Source organism: Clarias gariepinus, chromosome 9 (genome assembly GCF_024256425.1).
Source record: "Clarias gariepinus isolate MV-2021 ecotype Netherlands chromosome 9, CGAR_prim_01v2, whole genome shotgun sequence".
In the NCBI taxonomy this organism is placed as follows: Eukaryota; Metazoa; Chordata; class Actinopteri; order Siluriformes; family Clariidae; genus Clarias; species Clarias gariepinus.
The window spans coordinates 5397929-5417634 of NC_071108.1; the positions used below are offsets into that span (position 1 = coordinate 5397929).

The 19706-nt window shown below is 40.2% G+C and overlaps 1 protein-coding gene across 1 annotated transcript in view; it reads left to right on the forward strand.

Annotated features, from left to right (window-relative positions):
- The window catches only part of grm6a (glutamate receptor, metabotropic 6a), an 83395-nt gene that overhangs the window by 6646 nt on the left and 57043 nt on the right, over positions 1-19706 (forward strand). Inside the window, exon 2 of the mRNA XM_053504647.1 lies at positions 6598-7193. Coding sequence (XP_053360622.1) covers positions 6645-7193 — 549 coding nt within the window. The 5' untranslated portion in view covers positions 6598-6644. The remainder of the gene's footprint in view (positions 1-6597; positions 7194-19706) is intronic.

Genomic DNA, 19706 nt, shown 5'->3' on the forward strand with positions numbered 1-19706 from the left:
ATGTGTCCTAAAGATTAGTTTGAAGATTAGAACTAAAAAAAAAAAAGGCAAAACGCGCAACGACTATTCCTCATTGCAATTGTATTTATTCAGGGCCTGGTGTTTTTTAAAATTCCCTTTTCAGGGCTGTCGATGTGAAGCTATTTTAGAAAAGCGCATGCTGCATTTGACACACTCTGAACCTTTTGTTGATTGTAGAAGGAGGAGGATGGATGAAGCTTCCAAAGCACTGGCCACATTTCTGAAGCAGCTACTGAGCAGAATGTCATATAATCCTGAATTAATGCATCGTCTTGGAAAAGAACCATCGATTCGAAGTGTGTGAGCCGTGCGCAGGTTGGTTTTTATAAATTTCAGAGTCTATTAACTGTGAGGTCCTGGTGCGCCGTCCTCGAAGGCCTCGTTCCAGATCCGTTTTGTTCTCACAGCTGCTGATTACATCAGGTGTGTTGTGAGCTGCTATAGATCAAATCCTTGACAGGTCACTTTTCTTTATTTTATACTTTCTCATATAGCACTTATATATAATTGAAAGTGCTATATATTATTTATATATATAAAAAAATGTCAAAAGAGTATGAAATTGAACAAAAACAGGTGTGTGAGAATGGAAATAAACAATCCTTGGAATAAATGAACACTGTTGTTAGGGAAAAACAATATATATATAGATCTGGCAAAGCTTGTAACATCCTCATCAAACCATGGGGGCGGAGTCATCCTGGAAGAGATCACATCAGGATAAAAATGTTGCATCACAGGATAAAGGCGGTCAGTCAGAAGTCCTTCGTGTTGAATTGCGGACCCTGCTCACCAAGGTGATGAGCGGATATAAAACAAGCCGGAAAAAGAAATTAAACGCCTCCTACAGTAACACAGAGCCACATCCGTTTCCTTTCATTCGTTCCAAAGAACTCACATGTGACGCAGAATCCAGTCCAACCTCAGGTTTTAGCACCAATCATTAAGGTCATCATTATTAAAAAGAGTTCTAAACAATCAGAATCTGATAATAATTGCTTGACTTGGACTTTTATATCTTATTTAACATCAAAGATCAATCAAGTGTCTACAACAAGAAATCTACACTCTATTCATACTTTTAAAACAAGTGATGTAATGCCTTCATTAGCATATCGGAACATGATTGGCTTACACATCTTATGATGTAATAACACATTCAACATTAAGATTTTTCAAGCTCTTTAGCTCTCCTTATGAAGTTTATTTGTGCAGTATATTCACAATTTCATGAAAAAACAACATCAACAACAACAAAAATGACATTACTGTATATTCTTTTATTAACCACTAGGATTAGTGTCTTATAGTCTATATATTTCTTATTTAAATTAATTAATTAATAAATTATTTTGTATATTGGTCCTATGCTAATTAATGCACGGCACATTTGTTAAACACGTGCATGCAGTGATTTGATCTGTGCATGTGATGTCTGTCATGAAGGGAGTCGAGGCAGGAATCTACAGGCTAACGCTAACAGCTAATAGGGGTATAACAGGACAACAGCAGGGCTGAGAACAGGGAAAATCATAGATGCAAGCTGAAGCCCCGAGTGAAACATGGACTAGAAATAAGACTCATTATTATTGTCTAAACACATTTTTTCTCACTCATACACACTTCTTTTCATTTCGTGAAGCTGCTTTGAGACAATGACTATTGTTATAAACGCTATATAAATAAAATTTAATTGAAATTGAAATTGAATTGAAATAAACGGACTAATCAAACTAAACAAGGTGCAGGAGAATACAAATAATATCACATGACTATGACAGGTAAGCTGCAAATTTCAACATAAACGTAAATTTTAACATAAACGTAAAAAGAAACGAGGACAAATACCAGGGACAAAGGGAAATACGAAGGGAATACCAGGACCATTTCCAGAAATCCGTGAAGAAATGGCATTACTGTACTGTACGTACTGGGTGGAAATTATGCAGAAAAGATGCAGTTATGTGGCTTCATGTGTCTAGGAGGAAGCACATGTTAGTCTTTACTCTACCCTGTTGGTAGCCGTCGTGTGATGTTGGAAGTTGAAAGGTTGGAAGGAATTGTTGGGGGACCAGATCAGGGTGAAATAGTGGAAATGTAATGCCTGGCAATTGTTTGTATTCATTTGTACACGGTTGCTGTTTCCTTAATGACTTCCAGGTGTAGTAAATCACACTGCACCCTTTTGCACTTGCACATAGAATCGTCCTCATTTACATATTCATTAAGGCCAGCATGCAAAAAACAAAACAAAAAAAAACACTCCGGTGAAATGTAGACAGTTTTATTCCTTAAGTTTTATTGTGTGCGCATTTATTCTTACACATACACTCTCATTCACTCATCGTCTATACTGCTTCATCATGTACACAGGGTCACGGAGGGGCCTGGAGCCTAGGCCAAGAGGTGGGTTACACCCTGGACGGGGGTGCCAATCCATCGCAGGCCATATATATATCCATCCATCCATCCATTCATCCATCCATCCATCTAGGAACCTCTGTAGTCCAACTAGGAGCCGTGGTGATCATTGTATTTGTTCCCATTTTTACGACCGTGGTAGGACCTCCCATCAACATTCACATGCACACAACACAGGCGATTTAGGAACACCAATTAGCCTAATCTGCATGTCTTTGGACTGTGCGAGGAAACCAGAGAACTTGGAGGAAACTCTCCATGCACAGAGACCCAATGTAGGGATCAAACCCAAGACCTGGAGGTCCCTCCTTCTGGTATGTCCTGACCACTGTAGCTTGGGAACATCCCACAAGACCTGCAGTTTTGGAGTTACTCTGACGCAGTGCCCTAGCCATCACAATTTGGCTTTCGTCAAACTCATTCAAATCCTTACACTTGCCCATTTTTTCTGCGTCCAACATATCAACTTCAATAAAAACAAAAAGGTTCAGTTGCTTGCTGCCTAATAAATCCCACCCACTTCCAGCCGCCATTGTGACGAGATATTGGAAATGTAGCTACTGTAAAAAGGGCCAAATTGTGATGGCTAGATGACCGGGTCAGAGCAACTCCAAAACTGCAGCTCTTGTGGGATGTTCCTGGTCAGGACATACCAAAGTGATCCAAGGAAGGAAAACCAGTGAACTAGAGACAGGGTCATGGGTGGTCAAGGTTTACTGATGCACATGGGGAGTGAGGGCTGGCCTGTGTTGTTTGATCTAATAGAAGAACTGTTGTAGCTCAAATGAAGGGAAAAGTTAATGCTGGTTCCAATGAATCCAATGAATATTAGACAGGTGGTCAAACCGTAATGGCTGATCAGTGGATACCTATAGATTTATAGATAGATATATAAAAAGTTTCTGCATCAACTCGTTTTCCAAGTTCTATTGAGCAGATAAATACAGTATGTGCTATATATATATATATATATATATATATATATATATATATATATATATATAGCACATACAAAGAACAACTGAAGGCGAGTGAAGAGCAGGAAGCTGAGCCATAGACGAGCCTGAGCTGGTAACTAAGTTTCCGCATCGATCGTTTTTCCCTACAGTCCTGAAAAGCTTTAGGTAATTGCATTTATTAATGGAACAGGAGAAAAGTTTTGATGGATGAGTCTGAAATGTGTTCAAAAGCCTGCCTTTCTGCCATGGCCTTGTTATTGATTGCTGCTACTGTTATTGACTTCTTCCTCTTTTGATGTCATGAATGTAAACACGGGTTCATCATATACAGTTTGTGAGTTTATGTGGAATGAAATTCTCTCGCATGATAAGGACGATGATGACGATGATGATGGCGATGATAAGGACGATGATGACGATGATGACGATGACGATGACGATGATGATGACGATGATAATTGTGATAATTATCTTGCCGATGTTTTCGGTAAATCAAAGTAAGGTTGAACGAAAGTATATTTTCCCTCTAAGAGCCCGGACAAGAGTGTGTCAGAGGCGTCTGTGGAAAATACTGCAGTACTTACGTACTTCTCCTGTGTAATGAATGGATCGCAACCCAGTCAATATGCAGCCTGTTATAAGCCTCTCTTTGCATCTTTGAAACCTCCCATTATGTTTAGCAGCTCCGAGTGATGTTCCATCAGCAGGAAAATCATATTTGCAAGAGTGAGCACTCGACTCGTGTCTCCTCGCATTACTGTCTGGTTGTGAGCCTCTGCCAGTTTGCGGAATTCAATTACGCCTCTGCGAGCGATGAAACCTCTTTCGAAACAATTAGTTTACATTATAATGTGTGACGTTTAAAATCATGCAAATAAGCACAGGCCTGGAAAGTACACACACACACACACACACGCACACACACACGCACACACTCACACACATATACACTCTCACATAAGGCTCATGCATAAGCATTTGCTCAGATATGACATCACAGGCGTGAGAAATGAGAGTAAAGCAGGCGTAATACTCCACATATTTTATATTCGATTTTTCAATTTGATGTGGATCAGCTGTGTGATGGGGAAGTGGGCCTTTCTATCCGGCCAGGCTGAGAACTCGAGCAGAGAAAATGCGATAATAGTGCTGAGATCTGGTTTTGCTGACAAATGTAATATTCTTTGCTTACTGCGAATGCTATCGGTGCTCAACATGTGCAGAAATACAGGAGCGCTCTGGGTTCCTGCCGGGAACACGAACTCTGAAATCTCCTCTTTTCAGTTGTGAACATCCAGCAGCCAGTGAAAATCTGCCAGGTTTTTTTTTTCCCATGCTCTCTCTCTCCAAAAGAAAAAAAAAGACCACCACACACTCTAACGCACCCTCTGCACTCTGGATAGCGTATGTTTTTTTTTTCTCCAAAAAAGAAAAAAGAAACATATTTGACAGTTTATCTGGCTATGCTTCTGTCCATCTGATCATCCCTCTATCCATTCAGCCATCTATTTGTCAAATCATCCATCCATCTGTTTATTTAATTAGCCTTTTCTGTGGGTCCATCCATCCATCCATCCATCCATCTATCCATCCATCCATTTATCTATCTGTCTGTTGATCTGTTCTTCTTTCTGCCAGTGCATTCATCCATCCAGTCATATGTCTTACCATCCTGTTTTTTTTTATTGTCAGATTATTTATCTCTGTTCATCTAGCTGTCTACCATGCCTCTATGCAACTCTCCATTTATTTATCCATCTTTTTGTACATCTTATCCATTAACATTTCTGCAAATTTATATATCACATATTTCTTTCATCCATCCATCAGTCATGTCATCTGTCTATTTATTGGCCTATTCTCTATTTCTGTATCTATCTAACCACCTCTTATCCAGCATCCATCCATCCATCCATACACACAAGAGCACACATGCATACATTCATGCATAACCTACCAACATACATCCAAACATCCACTGTACATACAGTAAATGCATGCACACACAGACACATACACATACGTACTGTAGATATACTGTAGTACCAGTCAAAATTTGGGACACAAGTTTGAATTTATTTTCTATATTTTAGAACAATACTGGATAACAGTCAGTTTTTATATTAATACTCAAAAATCACCGTTAGAGCCGTTATGAAGGACGTACAAGTAGCAGACACGTCTCTGTATCAACTGTTCGAAGGAGATTATTGTACAGTATATTTAACGCTTTTAGGATTGTAGTAGAAAACAATAAAAATCAGGAATGACAATGGAGTTAGAAGGTGTGTCCAGACTTTTGACTGGCGGTGTACATACATATGTACATTTGTACCGTATACATACATAATCCATGCAAGCATCTTTTAGTCCACATATCCGTTCATTTCTGAGTGTATCAACACATCACAGTGTTTCCTGTTGTCATTCGCATTTACACACCCAATAAATATACATAAGTGTTTATTGCACCTTTAACACTTTAACGGCTTTTGGGCTTTTAGCTCCATAAAGTTTCACCTGGTGTCTGTCCATTAAATTCTTAAAAACCTCCACATCCTTTATCTCCTTCTCGGTATCAGTTTTTTACTATCTCTGAATTTCTTGGCCTCCGTGCTCCTTCCTCTTTTGTGTTGTCTGCTGACCCCCCCACCCCCTACACCCCCCACCCCACCCACCTTCCCTCCTTTATTTCCACCCAGTCGATACAGTGGCTCTCTCCAGACCTCTGTGAAAAGCAGTCGCTCTGCACCTGGCCCTGCCATCGCTCTAAATCAGACGAGTGTGTTTACCTCTGCTCCCTGACGCGCTGCCATCTGCCATCCCATAATGCTCTACATTCATTCAGACTAACCTGCTGATAGCGGTCTGGCTGCTGGAGGACACACCTGCAATATGTAGCCTGTAGAATAGCTCCTACCTTACGGGGTCACCTCAATAGCCTCGCAATTTCATGCACTGCTTACTGTGAATGTCCGAGAGTGTGTTATAAAGCTTCCGTCAGGACATTCCAATCAAAAAAATAATATATATATAAAACAGGTAAGGAAGTGGGTTTATCAGACGCTGGGCTTGAGCGCTTGATAAGAATCACAGACATGGCAATAGACCAGGGAACACAACGGTTGTTTTTTGCGCTCGTGATAAATTTTTTTTAAAAAGCCACAGCTCATCATTTTTCTTTTATCCTTGGCAGGTTCCTTGGGTCGTGGGTGAATACGTGCTGTAAAACTCAAACGTGCCATGGCGTCCCACTCCCCGCCGTCCTCATTATTAGATCTCATACTGCAGCCGAGCTGGACCAGCCGCCACTCACCCATGTGGCAATGCCTCCTGTGGATCTTCTGCGTGTGGGTCAACCCGGCCTCGCCGGCCCACCAGCACTCGCATCCGCATTCGATCAAAATCCCCGGTGACATCACACTCGGTGGCCTCTTCCCCGTGCACTCTAAAGGGCCCTTGGGTCAAGCGTGTGGCGAGATTAAAAAGGAGAAAGGAATCCATCGTATGGAAGCCATGCTGTACGCACTGGACCAAATCAACAGCGATCCTGAGCTGCTCCCGAACATCACCCTGGGTGCACGGATTCTGGACACCTGCTCGCGGGACACGTACGCGCTGGAGCAGTCCCTCACATTTGTCCAGGCACTTATTCAGAAAGATACGTCCGATATCCGGTGCTCCAACGGTGAGCAACCAATCATACGCAAGCCGGAGCGCGTGGTGGGGGTGATCGGGGCATCAGCCAGCTCGGTCTCCATCATGGTGGCCAACGTACTGCGGCTCTTTGAGGTGAGTCAAGCATGTGTACATACAGTATGTCCTAACTAGCATGTGGAACTTTTGAAACAGGTAGTGGTTGATGTGAGGACGGTACGGTCTCATGAATATGCATAACTGAGGGGGAAGTTTTATATTTACATTTAGGCATTTGGCAGACGCCCTTGTCCAAAGTTAAGGGTTAGGGGCCTTGCTCAAGGGCCCAGCAGTGGCAACTTGGTGGTTAAACTTGTGATCTCCTGAACCGTAGTCCAATGCCTTAACCACTGAGCTACCTCTGACGCTGATAGACGTTTTAATACTAAACACTGTTTTTAGGCAGGCGGCGTAGCGTCTTAGTGGTTCGCGCTGTGCGCTTGCACCTCCAGGGTCTAGGTTCGATTCCCTCCGTACGGTCTGTGTATGTGAGTTTGCATGCTCTCCCTGTGCTTGGTGGGCTTCCTCGGCTTCCACTGGTTTCCTCCCATAACCCTAAGACATGCAGACCTTAACGCACCTTAATTAGCATTATCCAAGCTGGTTATTCTAGGAGTCATAGAAATAGATTATGTTTAGTTTCTTTTGTGTTTTTTTGCTATAACATCGTGCTTCTGCGCAGGGAGGTAGCAGGGAATTCCTAGCTTATATGTTTCTTATATATTACTACATCACAGAATCCAAATTTCAATATTTAAAATTTACGAGGTCCTCCTCGTTAACAAAACTCACACTGACCATGTCTCAGCAACCGGACATGATATCATTGTCATCATCGTCTGTTTAACCTACCAGGGGGGCCTGGAGCCTATAACAGGAGACTTAGGGCACGAGGCGGGGTGATCCCTGGACAGGCTGCCGATCCACCCCGGGGCACACCCAAACACAAACTACAGCAATTTGGGAACGCCAGTTAGTCTAATCTGCATGTCTTTGGACTGTGGGAGGAAACCAGACTACCTGGAGAAACCCACCAAGCACGGGGAGAACATGCAAACTCCATGCACACAGAGACGGGAATCGACAGGGCTAACCACTAAGCCACCGTGCCGCCTGGACATGATATAGTACACTTAATTTGGTACCAAAATGGCACTTGAACCAGAAATCTGAAAATATGCCTAACTTAAATCACCCAAAATGCCACATAATACACTACCTGATTTACTGTATATAATCTGCCATAAACAGAGAGAACTCTGACATCTAATAATCTTGATTTACAATAATAATCACCGGAAATTGCTGTAGGCCTTACAGTATTCTAAACAATAGTACTTATAATTGTTGGATTATATGAATGGCAAATTTGTTGATCAGTGCATCTCTATCGCGTCCCTCCATATCCTAAACAAAAATAATGGATGGGATGAATCAGACTGTGAGTATCATCATTCCCAGACACTATTCTCCTTTTAAACTCCCCGAACATGTCTGTGGCTCCAGACTTACATCCCCTGCTCTTGTAACTATATACCTTTTTACTGTACTTACTGGATAATTCGTAGTAGTTACTGGCTAATATACTTAACAATGTATAACTCAATAAGAATAATACAATATGTAATAAGCAATATAATAAAGGGGTGCAACAGACGTCCGAATTTCTTCCCCCTCACGGCGTACTGCACGTCAGATGGTTAAATTTATCGGACTCCCTTTTTTTGAACAAACATAACTTGCTGATTTTGCGAGACTGTTTCGGTGCGAGGCACTCCTTTCAATTTTAGCCCAGATTTCGTGTTCAGAAACGAGCATGCGTTTCACTGCTTCGGGTCGGACGGCTCCACACAGGTGTTACTTTGGAAATCTGCCATTGCAGTGGGATTTTCAAACCTACTTTTGGCCCAAAGCCCCCCTGAGACCCACTCCTAGTGCTAATGCAGTGCCGAAACTGGCATTTTCCTGGCCTTAAAGTCTTGTCCCATTTCTTGTAACCCGGTTTAGTGCATGTACATTATTTACAACTACACGCTGTGCAAAAATTCATCTTAGGCACATGTACAAAAAAGATTTCTCAAAGCGAAACCGCCTTCAAAAACAAGAATATTTATACATATCAAAGGGGACTAGAAATAACAGTTAGGAATAACTAAGGTTTGGTGAGTCCACAAAATGAGGAAATTCAATAAGGATTCTATTTTAATAAGAACATTCTTGCTGTATTTTCTTCCAAGTATGAAGGAGAACCTGCCAAAGTCTCCTAATCATGCTGTCTGTTTCACTACATTAGCTTTTGTTTCTTTCCGCTATACCAAACACAGGATCTAAGAAATGTTCGGGCACTTAATAATCTTTAATGACATTTAAACATTTCTCCATAATGTGTCGATTTTATTTTAGGGAAATGAATGCATGCAAAACTAAAATTCACTCTTTATCTGCTGACACACGGATGCTGACGAGATAAAAACACAGAATCTAAGAGCAACCTGTTATAAAATTTGTATTCATATACATACACAATGAGTTTTACTTAAAATCTTTTTTTCTTTTTTTTATTATTAAAAATATTCAAAAACAAAGGAAGTAAATGTTTAGTCTCATGAATATTTAATATTCAAGTAAGTGCACTATTTCTAGGACCCTATGTAAGAAAAGACCATTAGTACAAAGGTCAGATTTCCTTTATGTCTCTATACTCTTTTGCTAGAGTGTGTGTTGAGAAGACACTCTAGGATGGATTTGATCGAATATGGATCACCGGGTTTTGCACAAACTTGTAAAGTCTGACTCAGCCCGAGTGCACAGTCTCATTAAAGCAGAAAGGAGACACACGGAATACTAAGAGAGTTTAAAATTTATGTGAATATTTCAAAGAGTCTACAATTGACTTAAAAGAACTGTTTTGAAAACTGTTACAGTAAATTAGAAGTCTTTTTGATTTTTAAAACTCCACTATATATGTATTCATATGTGAAACCTTGGATTGCGAGTAACGCGGTTTGCGAGTGTTCTTAATGAATTTTGAATTGAAAAACGAGCAAGTCTTGGTTTACGAGTACCGAAATCGTACAACGCACGCATCCTCATGTAGAACGCATGCGCTTCTTGTTTTGTTGGTATATACTTGATAATTGATGTTATTCATCTCACCTGATGGTGGTTTTAATGTTATGCCTGATTGGTGTACTATGTATTGTATTATTTTACATTAACCCATGCCATGGTTGAAATCCCGGATCTGATTGGTCAGAAGGTGTTGATTAAAGATTGATTCAGACTATACAGGTACACAGTTAATAAGAGAAATATTCTTAAAAATGACGAGTGATAACGTTATTGACTTAGCCTTGCACATCTATTTATAAAAAAATATTTTTTAAATTGTTTTGCGCAGCCTGTACATTTAGTATGCTAATTAGACCCAACCTGAGATCATGTGACCTATAATTTTCTTTTAAAACAAGCATCATGGTGTACACAGAGCCAACTCGCAACAAAACTTGTCTTCACTTGTTTGGGTTTCCGGCATCTTGTTTGTTCACATGACCGCACCCATTTGCGTACTCATTAATATTCATTAGCATCTGTGACGTAAGATGTTTTATTTCATACAGCATGTATTTTCTTTTAAATGGTCCATTTTTTTTTATATTACAACAATCTAACCACACATCAGATCTAAGTTAATGGAACTGAGAAATGATAGAACTGACTTGGAACAAAGTAGATCTAATCAAATAGGCAAAGTTATAACTGCTTTAATTACACACTTGAGGCTTTTTTGTGTTTTATAGTTAATGTGTGATGTGTGTAATGTATGATTAATTTTTCTTTTTTTAAAGAAGTTTAACAGCTTTACCCTTGGAGCGCAGAAACTTTTAATACTTTCTCATTTCCCAATGAGGACAATTATGATGCGAGAACAGGCGGTTAATAAGTCCCAACAAGATTTAGTTTTCCTCTTTAAATGATTTTTTCCCGCATAATTTCCTGGTCTGTGTTTTTTAGCACGGCGAGTAAACCAAGTAAAACATTTAAAAAGGTACCTGTCAGTGTAACTGTGTGAATATATCATTTGCATAAGTGTGGGTGTGTGTCGTAGATCACAGGAACTGTCATTTGAATTCTCTGACCTCTTGAACCTGATGCAAATCCTGTAAATCAGCTTTGGCATGGGTGCTTAGATGATTTTGTCATGGTGGTAAGGCTTGGCTCCAGTAGCCCAGGGCGGCGGTTAATTGACGAATATGTAATCAGTCAGGGTAACTAATCACGTCGACTAATTGGGCTCTCCGCTTTTCTCTGCTCCCTGAGGCTTCAGCTATTGTATATATAGCACGGACGCAAGACTAAGTGGGGAAACACTGGCATTTTTTACAATTCACAACTTTTACCCACAGGGGCATGGTGGCTCATGGGATAGCACTGTTGCCTCACATCTTTGGTTTGGGGATTCGAATCTCGCCTCTGGTTTATTTGCATTACTGTGCTTGATGGGCGCCTTCTGAGAATAACAGTTTCGCCAACAAATCCACGGTGTTTCCAAATTACCGTTGTGTATGGTCGAGTGTGTACAACACATCTAGGGTGTACCCTGCAGCCTTGTGCCCAAAGCGCACCTGAACAAGCAGTATGGAGAATGAATTAAAGAATTAATGGATTTTTGAACTAAAATTGGCCAAAAAAAAAAAAAAAACCAGAAAAGATTGCTTCTTCCTGACGAAGACCTTGTTACGAAACAGAGCGGGAAAAGGATTCTTCAAATGTCCATTTTGGCAACGCAGACTGCCGAAACGCTGCCTGGCATCACAAAGCACCTCAGTGCATATTGACAAGCGTTTGATCTACATATCAAAAAATAGCCAGCTTTCTCTGGAGAGCGCCAGCTGGCAGAAATGTATCCATGGCCAAGCTGACAGCAGTGTAAAACTACAAAAGACTGCTTGAATATTTTATCGGAAAGGTCATCGCTGTTTCAGAAACAGAGGCATAGTCTTCTTCGGTATAATGAAGCACGCGAGAATGGCGAAACAATGATTCAATATTTCAAACGGGGAATAATTCATTACGCGTGTTCATACCACGACGCTGTCGCATTTACGGTTCGGAGTAGGCAGAAAACAACAGCTGTGTCTGTCGTTCTGCCTGCAAGTCAAAGCAAAGTAAATTATATTCATTTACATGCTCTGATATATTATTGCTTCCTTAGTATGCGCTGCAGAAAGTGAGATCTTCGTAATGAGGCAATATTACACAAGGGCGAGTGCCGTAATGCTGGATATGGCACGGCTGATGCCACCCGAGTGTTGAAGGCATCACAACTGTGCTACATCCAGCAATACAGCACTCTCTCTCTTTTATACAACAGTTCCGCAAACACCATTATTATTACAGATCATGATTTGCTTCTTTATTTAACCAGTTAATTTCTACGACTGGCAGAGCTGCATGGCGACTGACAGCTAGTGTAATTAAAAGGGAAAAAAATCTCTTTAGATTTCCAAATATTCCGGGTTCCTCCAGGTTCTAGGGTTAAATCCCAAATAGCATTAAATGAAAAACTTTTATACAGCCAAAAACACCTTTGATCAGGGGTTGGAACAAGGAAACTTCTTACAGACTACTTTCTACATTAGCAAATTTATTTCCCAATAGAATAAATAATTCACGCTGACAAATCTGTCTAGATGTAGGCTTAATAATCTCAAATTTGGTTGGTTCATATTTACTCATTCATTTCATCTGTATCTTCTGTATTCAGGATTGCGGGGGGGGCTGGAGCCTATCTAAGGAGACTTAAGGCACTAGGTAGGGTACACCGTGGATGAGGTGCCAATCCAAGAAGTGCCCTTGATCAGGGGGTTGGAGAGCAATTTAGAATTCAGCCTAGGAATTCAGTTAGGACCTAGTTAGCTTTGTAGCTAGGAATGAAAGAGCACGTCTGGTTCAGAGACACAGTAGAAGCAATTATTAACAGAGGTGGGTAAAATAGCCGAAAATAGTACTCAAGTATGAGTAGCTGTACTTTAAAATAATATTACACAAGTAAAAGTAAAAAGGAGTCATCCAGAATATTACTCAAGTAAGAGTAAAAGAGTATTCAGTGAAAAGACGTGTTTTATCGTATCGTCTAATTTATTTGTTTTTAGAAATTATGTATGCAGCCAGACAAAATGATAAAATAATAAACAAATTCTGACATTTCCACATAATAAATTTAATTAAATAAATAAAATAAAATAAATGAATATAAATAAATATCTTTGCAAAATAGCAAATTAACAAACAAGAAACTTCCTAATCTCGTTTTTTTTCACAACATAAAGTGTTTGAAACAAACACCTACTGTAGGTACAGTAACACCCGTATGTTTGAACAGTGTAAACTATTTCCACTGTAAGACTGTTTATTCAGATGTCCTTCAAATGACTCAGCAGATAGAGAACAACATAAAAACAAGATGTCTCACTTTAGCATAAACTGTCTTCAGTAGAACAAATGTAAGAAACTTATGTTATTAGCCTCTAGCTTATTTGCTAATTACATATGTTAACATTGCAACATTAAATAAAACGGCTAAACGAACCGCGACATGTTTCCTCCGGTTAGACTATTTTCTTTTTTTCCCGCTATGCAGCCACTTTGTGTGTGGTCATGTGACTACATGTGATTCTAGTTATTGCGGCTGATTGGTCAAGCGGAGTCATGTGATTATGATACCTACGTCTGATTGGTGAAACACAGTCATCCACCGGCTGTAGTAGAGTAGGAGTAGAAGTAAAAAAGTATGGTGCAGTAAAACTACTTATAGAAGTCATTAAAAAAAAAAAGTTACTCGAATAAGTATACCTCATTACTACCTACCACTGATTATAAAAAAGACAAAGTGTTGTTTAAGATGATGTCATGTTATCAAAAGTGTTTTCTTGCTGAAAGTGCTTCCGTGAAAGGCCTCTGTTCTCTCGTCAGTATGTTGGACCGTACGCACCTACTTTCACACATGCTTCAACCGACAGTGTAATTAACGGATATTAGAAGACGTGGTATATATCACGCGGCGTGATACATATACACGGTTGTTACTGTAAATGTCCCAGTAGTGTTAACGTTCATTATCACCACATGTCGAATGCAGTCAGATTGATCTGTCAGAAGTAGCTGGCGTACAGTATGAGCAAAAATATCTTGAATTTAGTCAGATTTATCTACATTTCCTTGATATAAGATTAACTAGTTGAATTTTACTTCTTTCAAGAAATAATTGTTTAACATTAGCAAATTTATTTCCCAATAGAATAAATAATTCACGCTTACAAATCTGTCTAGATGTAGGCTTAATAATCTCAAATTTGGTTGGTTCATATTCACTCTCTCATCTCGTCTGTACCGCTTTATTCTCTATTCAGGGTTGCAGGGGGGGGGCGGGGGGTTGGGTTTGGGCTGGAGCCTATCTAAGGAGACTTAGGGTACACCGTTGATGAGGTGCCACTCCATTGCAGGGCACAGATACACACAATCACACTCTATGGGCAATTTAGAAACACCAAGTGACCTAATCTCCATGCGAGTAAAAAAAAACACATTGGTCATCCAGTATTAGAAATAAAAGGACATTTCAGAATGTTGTGTGCATTACACTACGGCATCAGTTATTATCTTCCTACAACAGCAAAATTAAAGTGTTTTATTTCTTTACATCTTGACTGTATACAGTCAGTCTAATACAAGCCAGTGCGATGGTTTATATTGTAGCTGCTGGTACGAGCTCTATTTTGGCCAGTATAAAATAACGCATTTGAAGAGGAGTTCTTCCAGCCTCCAGCAAACCGACAAGATTGCCAAGGATTGCTTTTATGTTTGGGCATCGCTGCCAAAAGTATTGCTCACTGATCCATGACCAGCACCAGGCTGCTCTTAACAAAAGGGACACGAGATATGGAGTATTCGCTGGAAAATAAAAGTATCTTCGGGGTAAACAAGTCATTCATCCTAGTTCAATAGCACTCATGGAGAACTCCGGTCTCGCTGGCAGCCATCTTTCGAGGGCTCGGCTCGGCTCGCTCGCCGTCTTCTTCTGCTGCGTTGGCTAACTGAGAAAGTACAGAATCTCTGTGACAAATTTGTTGATTCGCACCCCAGTAAAAGCTCATATCTCAGCCGCTCCTGCCTGGACTTCCTCTACACTCTAATCCATCCTACACTGGTCTTATATAAGATGCTGAATTAGAAAGAAGAGAGGTTTTAAGAGTGAGAAAGACTGAGACACATGTACAGCTCTGCTCTGTTTATTTACAGTTTGCTCAGAAGAAAAAAAATATAACCTTGATTTGAGGGGAAACTAATCTGCTTGAATGGAACATAAAGTCGGCGTCAGTGCCAGATCTTAGTTTCAGGGGTTACTCTTTTACAGACACCTCTACTTAAGCTATACATCACTTCATCGCTCCTGTAAGTGTCTTAAAAGAGCATCTGTTGTGGGATATAAGCCTGCCCAGCTATGTGAACGTAACACCCAATTAGTGGGATATAAACAGGAATAAGAACCATGGCACTAGTTTGGTGCGTCCAAAATGATCTTTGATCATTATACTAATTGGAGGTCTTGCATAATTTTGGTGATGTGGTGTTTTGTTTGCGTAGTGCGTTTTTTTCCTTTAAAGAATTTTAGATACGTTTCTACCAGTGGAACGTTTTATGGAGCTTTAAAGAAGGTTTTAAGAAATGGAGAAACCTTTCCAGGAACTTGAGAACCTTGGATGTGATATCAAAAGTAGAAGACTTTCAGGAAATCTGAGACTTTAAGTGTGGTTGTACCGGAGGAACCTTTTCAGCAACTTATACTGTATGTACGTAGTTGCTACAACTTTTCAGGAATCTGAGAACTTTAGGCGTCATCAATAGCAGAACCTTTTCATGAATTCTGAATTCTTTACAGTAAGTGTTTCTTCCTTTTCAGAAACTTTTAATTTGATGTTTTCATGGACTTCAGGACTTGAGGACAGCCTCCTTTAATTTTATAATTAGTGACTATTTGATGTGCCACTCCTGGACGACCTGGACTTTTAATGATCAGGTGGATGGATTTCTGTCAGGTCTTGCAGTGTGAGCAGGTCCTTGGTCTGATTTTCCACAATACCTCCAATTTTCACTGCAAAAGAGACAGTCCCTTAGATACTCCTCACATCTTACCAATTTTTAGGTCAATATTCTTTATTTTTCAGTTTTTGGTTTCTGTACAAAGTGAAATAAAGGGCAGCTGTGTGTAATACTAAAAGTAACTCTGCTTTTCTCTTATTCTTCACGAAATCTTTGAAGATGCTGATATCATCCTATATGGTACACACGCATGTGTTCATTCACACTTACAGTATGGGCAATTTGGGAACGCCAGTCAACCTATTCTGCATGTCTTTGGACTGTTAGTTCTGAAACTTATAGTGTGTTCCTTGTGGAGGAACCTTTACAGAAACTCTGAAACTCTCATGTCGATTCCGAATGGATAAACGTTTTCAGAAGCTTGTCACCAGTAGAACCCTTTTAGAAACTCTTTGTGTACGCTTTGTATACACTGGAGGAACCATTTCAGGAACTTAGCAAATCTTATGTCCTTTTAATGAACAAACCTTTAGTAATGGGGCAACTTTAGACACTTTAAAAAAAATTCAGGAACTCAAAACCTGTTTTGACATGATATTGCTATTGAAACGTCTTTAGGAACTTGGACATCTTGGACATCTTCTCCCTAGTTTAGCTGTCTAAGGAGCTTAAATAGTTTCTCCACTGAAGGAAGCTTTTACAGGAATTTTTTTATGTGGTTTGCAATTGATCATTTTTTTAGGAACTTTAGATGTTTTCAGCAGTAGAACCTTTTTAGGAACTCTAAACCTTTAAGTGTGGTTCCACTGGAGAAGCATTTTTAAGGAGCTTCCAAGAATGTTTGATGTTATCACCAGTAGATCCCTTTTCAAAAGTTTTTGCTTTGGTGGAACCTTTTCAGGAACTTGTCCGATTTTATATGTATAAACATTTTCAGTTACTTTTATTCTGTTTTCACCCAATGAAAGCATTTCCACATATAATTGCTGAGAATAAGCTATTTATGAAGACTGTCCAAACATGTTGTTATCGGGTTTGTGGAACATCATGTTGTGGAATGATGAACATTTCAGTTTTCCTCAGCGAGCTGATCTAAATAAAGAAGGATGTCCTACTGGTTCAGAGGAAATGCAAATAAGGGAGACAGTGGCAATCGTCCATATGAGAACATCTGTCTTTAGCAAAAGCCTCTAATTAGACATCCAAAATATACAGCCAGAAGCAGAAGAGAGACAAAAGCAAGGAGTCCAGCAGAGCCGAGGACCAGCAGCTTCATTAAACCAGACCCTTTTTACATCTGAGTACAGAGAAGCAGCGAACTGCCGCCTGTCATTATTCCGGTTCGAGGCCTGCCCGCTCGAGCGCAGACAAAACCTCGGCAATCGCCTCGTTCTGTTTATCAGGTGTGCGTTTTTCCTGTTTGCTGCTTTAATGTGCAAAGCATTTATCGGATGCCTGTTTAGCATGACAAAAGGCTCGTCGCTGATGTGCGCCGGAGTGTTCAGCCTGCACCGCTCAGCTTGGTATGGTACAATATCATAAAACAAATTGTGCGCACTCAGAAGTGACAATATCGGTGAGTTTTACAGCCTTTGATGTTTTAGGGACAGGTGTTCGGGTGTCGCACTGCCTTTGTGTCATTCGGTTATGCCGTTTTCGCAGCTAATGTTTATTTAATGAATTTTCAAAACATGGTAACATTTGGTCATTTTTATCGCCCACTGTTGAATGTAAAAGGGAACTGCTATTACAATTAGACACTCACGTCCCTTTTAAAACTACACTCACCGGTTACTTCATTAGGTACAGTACATCCGTTTAACTGCTCCTGGCTGACCTCATTACATATTAGGGCATTTGTTAGATGCCCCTATTTAAAGCAGCTTAAATTTTATCTTATGATACATCTGAGTAGTTAAGGGTTAAGGGCCCAAGAGTAGCAACTTGGTGGTGCTGGGGTTTGAACCTGGGACCTTCTGATCGTAGCCTAAACCACTGAACTGCCTCCGCTGGGCTGCACTAGCATCAACAGTTCATACTGCTGGTTGGGGCCGGTGTAATGGTGTAGGGGATCAATTCTAGGCACTCTTTGGACCCATAAGCACAAATAGAGCATTGTTTTACTGCCACAGCCTACCTGAGTGTTGTTTACTGACCATGTCCATCCCTTTATGACCATAGCGTAACGCAGCGTGTCACAAAGCTAAGATCATGTCAAACTAGTTCTAAAAAGGCCCACACAGTCACCAGATCTCAACCCATCAACTGCACCAAGGGACAAATCTCCAGCGACTGCGTAATGCTATCATGCCATTATGGACTGAAAAACCTCTGAGGAATGTTTCCAGTAGGTTATCAAGATATAACTAATGAAGTGGCTGCATACAGTAGACACTACATGGGGTTAGTATTCTTACCAGCTCAGGAGAACAATCATTGTACATACACAGGGATGAAAAACGCTCAGGCAAATAGCTAAACAGCAGGATGTTTCATGATCAGAAGATTAAAACAGACAAGAGACCAAACCAGTACGTACAACTGTTTAAGACTGAAATAAAAGGCATTACTTAAGAACTACAGCTCAGACTCTTATTACAGCCAAGTCTGGGGTAAGACTTCACAAATAAAAACAGAAACAACAAGGTGGGAAGTAATCAAGGTGAGACACAGAACAGGTGAACACATTAGGGTAATCAGTCACACTATAATGTGGGTGGGAGAAGGACTGAAACCCAAACAAAAGCTCACGATGTGACCACAAAACTACACAAGTGAGTAGCATGCCAATACGTTAACGACAAAATTGCCTAAAATGGAGAAAAAAAAAATCTAAATTGTCTTTTGCTGTCTATGATAACTCTATCTCCGTCCATCTAGGGAGTGCGGAGGTCAGTGGTGACCATTGTATTTCTTTCCATTTTTATGACCATGGTAGGACCTCAGTTACATTCACACACTACTAATCTGCATGTCTTTGGGAGACAACCCACCAACCACGTGAAGAACATGCAAACCCCATACACACAGCCCGAGGCGGGAATGGAACCTTGACCCTGAAGGTGCAGGGCGACAGTGCTAACCACTACGCCAATGTGCCGCCCTATGATTACTGCAGATCCACAAACTCCTAACTGTTTAAAGTAACGCTCTGTACTTTTTTGTATTATTCTTTCGCTGAGTGTAGTTTTTTTTTTTGCATTGAGGTTGATTCGGGGTGAACGTCAGCTGAGCTCTGTCAGGGATTTCGAGACTGAGATCACACTGAGGTTATCACTTGCGGTGCTAAGCTAACGTCAGCGTGTTCTCCTTGCAGCACACACTACCGTGACACAATGGCGAGTAATGTATTTAGTCCTTAAATGCACTTTATATATATACTTATATACTTATATATATATATATATATATATATATATATATATAATCACACACACACACATACACAACAAGCACACTAAATCCTTCTTTCTCAAACAACTGCGCATTCCCCGCCAGGCGAAAACG